Source organism: Rhinopithecus roxellana, chromosome 19 (assembly GCF_007565055.1).
Source record: "Rhinopithecus roxellana isolate Shanxi Qingling chromosome 19, ASM756505v1, whole genome shotgun sequence".
Classification (NCBI taxonomy): Eukaryota; Metazoa; Chordata; class Mammalia; order Primates; family Cercopithecidae; genus Rhinopithecus; species Rhinopithecus roxellana.
The window spans coordinates 31,854,628-31,862,993 of record NC_044567.1 but is presented as its reverse complement, the minus strand read 5'-3'; the positions used below and the strand labels follow the sequence as shown (position 1 = coordinate 31,862,993).

Genomic DNA, 8,366 nt, shown 5'->3' with positions numbered 1-8,366 from the left:
GAGAGGCTGGGGGTCCCCGCCCCGCGGAACCTGCCCTACCGGGCGCGGTTATTAAGGAACCTCCCTGCCCCACCAGGGCCTGCGCCTGGGTGTGTTGAGCCCCAGGGGTGGGGGCTGGAGGGGAGGAGAGCCAAAGGTCAGCCGCTGCCCGGTGGGTGCCGCGAGGGGGACTAGTCCCGCCCGCGTGTCCACGCCGCCCACCCCTGCACCCCCTCCTCCCCTACCTAGAACGCAGTGTTTGCCAGTGCAGTGGGCACTGCCGGCTGGAAAACCCTGGGGGCGGGGACGGCTCCCACACCCACCCCCCCCCGCAGGAATTCCCCTTTACAGTCGGGCGCCTCTCGACTTCCCATGGAGCGGGGTCACCCTCCTGCGCCGGCGCTGCGGCCCGCAAAACCAGCCCACTTTGCTGGTGCAAAGGTTCAGCACAGGGCTCGAAGGCGGAGTTGGTGGCCAGAGGGGTCTGGCCCCTCCCTGCCTCCGACGTTCCTTCTGAGCTCATCTCAAACAGCGAAAATGCACCTTCAACATCTCCATTTAATATTTACATTCAAGCAGGTAATAGTTGGAAGCTTATAGTTTAGACATTTCTAGTAGCAGCAGTTTCTAGAGAGCTCGTGTAGCCTTTTAACAAACTTTTTTTTTTTGCACATAGAAACAACACATCCATGTGTACAGTATCAAAAAATATATACCAAGGTTACTGGTATTGCAGTTCCTGGAACGGGAAGAGGGGAGAAAATGAAGTCAACCGAAATACTGGATGGAGGGAAAAAAGGTCAAAAGAAAATAGTTTGTTTGATATAGAATATAACATGATCTAGAGGAAACTCCATAAATCTAGGTTTTTATATTTCAATATATAAATACCTACAAATAAATATATATATAGCAGCCCAAGAGGGGTGGTCGGGCCTTTTGAGCTCAAACAATACATTTCAATAATAACACCACGTACAAACGGGAGTAGAGTCAGCACTTGACAAGTTAGCACGGTTAAAATATAATACTAGAACTCTGAGGCCGGGCGCAGAGCTGCCCTGTTAGTTCCGGGGGTCCATCTCCAGCAGGGAAGCGCAGGAGAGGGCGAGCCCCGCCGGCACCGCGTGGAACGGGCCTCTGCCCGAGTCTGACAGCCGCCGCAGGGAGAACATGGTTACCTCCGCTCCGGGCGTCCTCACCCTGGGGGCCAGCCCGGGTCTCTCGAGGTTGGCGGGTTGGCGAGAGGGGAGTCCGCCCCGAGGCCCCAGGTGCTCAGCCCCCCGCCCCCCCGCGGGAATGGCGCTTCCCCTTCCGACGCCCTCCAGCTACACGGTCACGTACTCCTTGAAAGTAACGGTGAGGCAGTTCGCGGTGACGTCGGTGATAATTATATTCCCAAAGAAGGGCTTGAACTCGCTCAGCGACTCTGCAGGTTCGTCCTGGGCCTCGGCTGGAGGCTTCTCCGCCGCCGTGGTGGGCGCCGCTGCCACCGCCACGGCCGCCACCGCCGCTGACGCGGGTGTCTCGGGCTTCACCTGGAGGGAGCTGGGCGGCTCCCCGGCCGCGCTGCGCGTCTTGACGCAGCGCAAGTCTATGGGCTCATCCAGGTCCGAGTCCAGCAGGATGACCTCGGGCTGCGGGAGGGCGGCGGTTGGTGGCAGGTCGGTTGGGCGCTCGGCGGCTGGGCTGCCCCCCAGGCAGGTGGGGGTGCTGATGCTGCGCGCAGTCAGCCGCTTCTTGCAGGGCTCGCGCTCACCGTGGGTCTCAGAGAGGCAGCGCTTGCGCACGTGGGAGAGGTTCAGGCCGACGGTGTGGTGGTGGTGGTGGTGGTGGTGGTGGTGATGGGGGTGCGGGTGCGGGTGGTGGGAGGGCGGATGCGTGCTCCGGGCCGGGTCCCAGGCCAGCAGGTCGGGCTTGGTGGTGAGCTGCAGGGGCTGCTCTCCAAAGGCCTCCTTGGTCGGGGACAGCTTGCGGGAGCCGGCATCCTGGGGCTGCGGATCGCTAACCCCGGACACCTCCTCCTCCCTCCTCTTGGGCGGCGCCTCCACCTTCTTCTCCTCTGCGCCTGCCGCCTTTTTAAAGGTCCTGTCGGCAGGCGGGTGGCGCTCTTCGGCCGCCCGCTTCTTGTGGCTGGGGGAGCGAGCCTCCCCCTCGGCCACCTCGCCGGACTTGATCTTCACTGCCTGCATGCCGTTCTCCATGTATTTGCTCATCACGATCACGATGCGTCCGTTCTTGTTCTTGTTCTTGACTATCTTCATCTTGCCCCCGATCCCGTTGCCCGTCACAGCCTCTTTGGGGGCCGGCATCATTCCGTTGGGTGGGCCCTTCTCGGAGCCTTTGCCTGGAGCACCCGCCGCACCGGCCAGGGGCTTCACCGCCCCCAGGTAGCCCTTGGCCCCCGCGCCTTGCGCCCACTTGTCGGGCGGGTGGCTCTTGGCCCCCAGGTCCGGGCAGGTGGGGCTGGGCGCCTCCTTGTGGCCGCCCTGGTACTGCAGGTCGTACATTTTGGGGTCGGGCTGGTAGGGGTGGTGCTTCTTGCTGTTGAGCTGGTAGTAGTACTTGCCGCTCTTGCCCGGCGGCGGGGGCTTGCCCGCCCGCTCCTTGCTGTGTGGCTGGTACTGGTGGTGCTTCTTGCTGTTGAGCTCGTACTGATGCCCCTGGCCCTTCCCCTGCGCGCCCAGATCCAGCTTGGCACGGTTGTCAGTGGAGGAGTCCTGGAGTCCGGTCAGGACATTGGAACGACGGGCAAAGGTAGGCACCTGAGGGAACGGGTGCAGGGGTGAGAGGAGGGAGGAAGCCGGCCCCACCGCATGCCGGGAGTTTCTGGAGTGTCCCAGCCCTCACCAGGTCCGCAGCTGCCTCATGGGGGGCCGGAGGTGGGAGGTCTAGTAGAAAGGAAGCAGGGTTGGGGTGCTGGGAGGAACCACCCCCCCCATCCCCGGGCCTGGAGGCAGCTCTGGTGGACGTCAAGGGGGTGCCCGGGGGCGGCCACGTGTATTCACCTGCACCACCAGCGGTTTGGGCTTCGGCCCTCTCTTCCGATATCCCATCAGCTGCTCCTGCCGTTCCCTGGGGGGGAGGGAACAGAGGGCAGTGCTGTTAGCCTCTGCGTCACCCCCTCCCCGCTAATTCCCGAATCTTCGGTGATGGTCCCCCACTTTCAAAGAGCATCTGGTAGGGCTGGCAGGACACAGAGGAATGAAGAGCTTAGGGCGGGTCAGTCCTCAGTGCCCTCAACCTTCGCAGCAACCCTCCTCTGCCCAAGAGGTCCTGGGCGAAGGGCTCCCCCACTTTGATGCCCACACCTGACTCAGCACCCCCCAAGCCCCACCTCTGTGCTCAGGAGGCAGAAGCTTAGGGCTGCACCTCTGGCACTCCTGCCCGCAGCCTTGGACCTGTGGCTCTGTGCCAAGAGGAGTTGACACTGGGGTCCAGGGAAGACAAACCAGCCCAAGCGAGGTGTGCGCCGACCTCATCCCTCCCGTCAGAAGCGCGGGATGCTAATGACCTCATTAAGATTCCGATAACGAGTGCCTCCGGCAGAAGGGAGGGTTCTTTCTTAAAGGCCAGGCACTAAACAGGGGGAGGGGCTGCGCCCTTGTTTACACAGCGGCAAATGAGCCAATTAGGGGCTGGGGGCGGGGGCAGGCCACCAAGGCCAGGGTCTGGCCAGGTTTGTAGCCACCTGGTGAACCCTGGGCTCCTCCCAGCTGAGCAGGTGGGCGTGGCCAGAGCAGCTAGGAGAAGCACCACCTCCTCCTTGGAGTCTGGCTCCTGGCTGCCTCCGTTTCCAAATTATTAATAAAGCCCATGGGCGGAAGCACCGGTCTCTACAGCCACCAGGCTCCTGCCTTCAGGCCAGCCTAAGGGTGATCTACAGCTGGGGGCTGGATCTTCCCAGGCACTACCCAGCCCTCCACAGAAGAGTGGGATGCCTCTCTAGTGTTTGCCAAAGTTGCAGCCCATTCCTGGGCCAGAAACGGGTTCTTCACAGACTCTAGCTACCACCCCCATGCCCCTTTGGACTAACCCTGGGGAGTTCTGACATGCCCCAGGGTGGGGGCCAGGGCCTGACGCTGAAGTTGCGTGGCATTGCAACAGCCTGTGTTTTAATTCTTCAGGGGCCCATTATGCAACGTGGCATCAGCTGCTGACATGGTTACAGGGTGGTGAACTCCCAGGTGGAATGGGGCAGGATCCCGGCTCTGGGCCCCCCTGCACTGCAGGAGGGCAACTTCCCTGCCGGGCCGGTGGCTAGCTCAGAGGGTCTACAGTTTACAGTTTTAGCGCCAAACGCGCCACAGGAAATAGTGCAAAATAAAAGGGGGAGGAGAGATGGAAGGCAGCGGGGTGGCCGAGCTCCAAGGGCCCCGGCTGCTCCTCCCCTCCTCGCCCTTCCCCCTTCTACCCTCTCCGAAACAGAGAACCACAGCCACCGGCAAGGAACCCAGCTGCAGCAGCTGCGGCGTGACAAGCAACCGTGCGCACGAGGGTGAGTCCCCAGAAGCAGCCACCCTCCGCCACCGGGCAGCGCCCACCCTAGGCTCTTGGGTCAAGCGCCCTTGCCTTGAGGGTGGGTGGCCCTGCCCTGCCCAACAGCCCACTGGGGTCAGGGTGGGGGGCAACCCAGCACCCTATGGAATCTACTCCTGACCAAGCTTCAATTCCCTGGGGTGTGTGGGTGCACTTTGAAGGCCATGTCAACTTTTCTCCAGCCGCCAACAGGTTAAGTTCAGTTCCATGACGTCCAGGCGGTTTCACAATGCCAGCTCCCTCAGAGCTTCACCGCGAGGTGCTGGTGCCAAGCGGCCAGTGGCTGCAGACAGCAACACCTAGGCTCCGGGGGTGGGGCTCCCAGGTTGCAACAGGAGGGGCCCCTGGGGAACCAGGCACAGCCCCAAGTTCTCCGGGCAGCTGCAGGGCCACCCACACACACCCTTCCCAAAGTTCCCCCAAAACCCAAGCCTGGCCTTCCCTGGCCCTGCCCCGCCCCCACCCCAAGCTGCAGCAACCGCCAAGGACGCTGGTTAGAGGAGCTGGGGCCGCAGCGTGCCCATCCAGGCCGGTTAGGGAGGGGGCTCCCACCAACTCCCTACCCGCCCCTTTCCTATTGCTGCGTCGCCCCCTTTGCCATTCCCATATACGGTCACGGGTGGCAGGCGGTGGCTGCGTGGGGGACGCTCACCTGTTCTGGAAGGCGATCAGCAGCCTGGGGTCCAGGATGTTCTCCTCCGGTTCCCACGTGTTATATCTTGCAAGGGAAAAGGGAGGGGGACACGGTGTTAAAAAAAAAAAAAAAAAAAAGCCAGCTTTGCCGAGGCCTCCAGGTGGGGAGTGACGTAAAGCCCTACTCTGTCTTTATGAACATTTAGCTGTGGATGTGGAGGGTAGATTTCTGCAGGCCTGACATAATCCCTGATACACTGTCCCCCTCAAATAAACACGCATGGGTAGGAAGAAAGGGGAGGGGTAAGGAAAATGAAACTAGCAGTTTATTTTGCAGTTGTCAAGAATTTTAAGCATGTTACTGCGACATGTTCCAAAGCCACTTTGCTAACCAGGAAGCCTGCGTGCAAAGCAGCCGAAATGCAAAGTCGCAGTCCCCCTCCTCTCCCCAGCCCCGAGTCCCCGCGAGGGCTTCAGTCGTTCTCCATTTGACCCCTAATCCGATCACCAACAGCCAAGCGCCCCCCCACACCCCCTCGTGGCCCAGGAGCCTGCTGTCACGGGCAAGCAAACCCCAAATACTCAGCAACACAAAAATATGCCTCCGTGTGTGTGTGTGAGTGTGCGTGTGCCTGCGCGTCTATCTCCATCCGGTGCCTTCGCATTTCAAATTAAAGAAAAAAAATTCTCCACCAAAAGCGCTGCAGTGACAGTTCCCAACATTTTCTGCCTTTCTTCTTCCCCTCCCTGCACCACTAGGAGGGAGAAGGCACACAATTGCATTTTCGTCGCTTTTTAATTTTTTTTTTTTTTTGGTTTTGCAATATGGAGCCGTTCGGTGGAGGGAAAGGGGAAAGGAGCCATTTTCTGCTGCACATCAGTCAGTGCCTGAGCCCTCCCTCCCTCCGCCGGCCTCCCCGGCTCGGCCCCGCGTCTCTCCAGCTCCTCCGGCTCCTTTTAGTGCATAAATTAGTGATGGCATTTCCCGGAGAGCGGAGCACAACACAGGGCGCGGGGCTCGGGCTCGGCGGCTCGGCTTCCCCAGTGCCTGCCACCGACTTCCCCACCCCCTCCTCCCTCCACCCCACCTCCACCCCGCCTCCCGTCCGCTCCCCCCACCCCCCCTAGCAGCTCGGCGGGTCCGCGGCCCCGAGCCCCGCGCCTCGGCCCCGGGCCCCCGCCCTCCGCCGCGACTTACTTGGGCGACCAGCCTCTCCATTTCACCAGATACTCCACTCTGCCCTGGGGGGAAGAGACAGCACTCCATCAGCTTCCGCGGGATCCCCGGCCCGGCCCGCAGCCTCCCCACCCCCTCCCAGCCTTCTCGCGGGCCGCTCCGGCCGCCGCTCGCCGCCCCCGCGCCGCCCTACCTTGCGGATCCGCTTCTTCTCGATGCTCTCCACAGCGAAGACGTGCTCGCCAACAGCTGGCAGCTCCATGGCCGAGCCGCAGCGCGCCGGGGCGCGGGCGGCCGGCGCGGCTGCAGACGCTGCTAGCTCCCGCCGGCGCCCAGCTGCCGCCCCGGCCGAAGCGCCCCCGCCGCCGCCGCCGCTCGCCCCGCACACCCCGGCCGGCCCGCCGCTGCCCGCGCCCGCCCCGGCTCCCGGCTCGCGCTCGCTCAGACAACTGAGCCCGGGCCGCGGCTGCACAAGAACTCATGCAAATCCCGGACGTCAGCGGGCGGGGCCTCGCCGGGCCCAGCTCGGCGTCAGGGGGCGGGCCGCTGCGCGGATTGGCGCAGCCGGGCCTACCGGAGGCCCCGGGCCTGGGCGGCGGGGGGAGGAGGAAAGGGCGCGGGTGGGGGACGCAGAGGGGAGGGCGCCGGGGCGGTGCAGGGGGAGGGATCGGCGAGCCTGGGAGAGGGAGGCTGCAGAGAGGGAGCGGGACCGGGAAGGAGAGGTGTGTCCGCCGGGGCGGAGGCGGGCGGAGAGCTTGACAGCCTGGGAGGGTCTCGGCAGCGACCTCTCGCCCGCGGCCTGGTGCCCGGGCCTCCCCCTCGCGGCGCGTTCTCAGTGTTCACGGCCCCGGGACCCCTGCTGGGGGCCACGGAAGCATCCGCCGCCGCTCCCAGTTGCACCGAATTGCGTCACCAGCGGCCCGGGACGCTCGCGCCCCGCCAGCAGGGGGCGGAATGGGGCAGGGGCAGCTCGCGCCCTCCTGCGGGCCCCGCCTTGCCTCCAGGCTCCGGGCATTTCGGAGCGCGAGGAGGGAAAGGGACAGGGCGGGGAGAAGGCCGAGGACTGGGTGCCAAGGAGAGCTTGAAGAACGCACGAGGAACGGGACCGAGGAGCAGCCAGCTCCGGCACCCTGGCGCCCAAGAACCTCAGCAGAAAGGACTCCAAATACGATCCCACCTCGATCCTCAACGGCTCCGAATTTACACTTGGTCCTCTTTATTGACGGGGCGAGATGTCCTATTTCTATCTGCCTCCAGAGTCAAGCTAGGCGAGAGGCACAGGAGGCAGAGAGAACGGGCGCGGGAGGCCGAGGGCCGCTTGGGGGCCCAAGGGGACTTCGTGGGGTCCAGGGAAAGGCCTGGAAAGAGGGACCTCGGAGGGCCGGGAAGAGATTGAGGCTGAACGGGGGACGAACGGGCAGCGCAAAGGGGAGATGAACGGAATGGCCGAGGAGCCACGCATTCGCCATGTGTCCGCGGACCCTTGTTCCCGACAGGCGGCCAAGCCAAGGCCTTCTGGACTGACGCGGCCCGAGCAGCCGCGAGTGTGAAGTTTGGCACCTCCGGCGGCGAGACGGCGCGTTCCTGCGCACGGCTCCTGCGTCCGGCTGGTGGAGCTGCTGCGCCCCATGCGGCCTGCCGAGGGCGCCGCCGAGGGCCCGCGAGCTCCGTGGGGTCGGGGTGGGGGGACCTGGGAGGAGACAGGGCAGCCCGAGGGGCAGCGGCAGGGGCGCGCCTGACCTGGGGTGTGTCTGGGCCCCGGCTACGGGCTCTTGAAGGACCGCGAGCAGGAAGCTTGCGCAATCCCTTGGCTGAGCGTCCACGGAGAAAGAAAAAGAGCAAAAGCCGAGCGAGTGTGGAGCGAGGGATGGGGGCGGGCAAAGAGCCATCCGGGTCTCCACCACCGCCCTGACACACGACCCGGCTGTCTGTTGGGGACCGAGCGGAGGCTTGGGCGAGCAGGGGAGGGAGGAGCCTGCGCGGGGCTCGTGTTCGCCCAGGAATCCCTGAGAAGCCTGAAGACGGTCTGGTGTTGAAC

The 8,366-nt window shown here is 63.8% G+C and overlaps 1 protein-coding gene across 2 annotated transcripts; it reads right to left on the bottom strand.

Annotated features, from left to right (window-relative positions):
- Positions 1–517: 517 nt before the first annotated feature.
- Positions 518–6,774, bottom strand: CBX4 (chromobox 4). Of its 2 annotated transcripts, XM_030923887.1 has the most exons (5): positions 6,522–6,774; positions 6,350–6,393; positions 5,171–5,236; positions 2,988–3,054; positions 518–2,744 (listed from the first exon to the last, which is right to left on the bottom strand). In XM_030923887.1, exons 1-5 carry the CDS (start codon positions 6,588–6,590, stop codon positions 1,308–1,310), a joined length of 1,683 nt encoding a protein of 560 aa, XP_030779747.1. In that variant the 5' UTR covers positions 6,591–6,774; the 3' UTR covers positions 518–1,307. The 2 variants fall into 2 exon arrangements, with proteins under 2 accessions (XP_030779747.1, XP_030779748.1); XM_030923888.1 differs by lacking the exons at positions 5,171–5,236; positions 6,350–6,393; positions 6,522–6,774 and adding an exon at positions 4,016–5,156.
- Between the last annotated feature and the right edge of the window lie 1,592 nt (positions 6,775–8,366).

What these genes read in the sequence shown, in the direction of transcription:
- CBX4 (XM_030923887.1), bottom strand. Translation starts at nt 6,590, where the DNA reads ATGGAGCTGCCAGCTGTTGGCGAGCACGTCTTCGCTGTGGAGAGCATC. An exon ending in AGAAGAAGCGGATCCGCAAG is followed by an intron (nt 6,394 to 6,521) that starts GTAGGGCGGCGC and finishes TCTTCCCCCCAG; the next exon opens with GGCAGAGTGGAGTATCTGGT. An exon ending in CCAAACCGCTGGTGGTGCAG is followed by an intron (nt 2,745 to 2,987) that starts GTGAATACACGT and finishes CCGTTCCCTCAG; the next exon opens with GTGCCTACCTTTGCCCGTCG.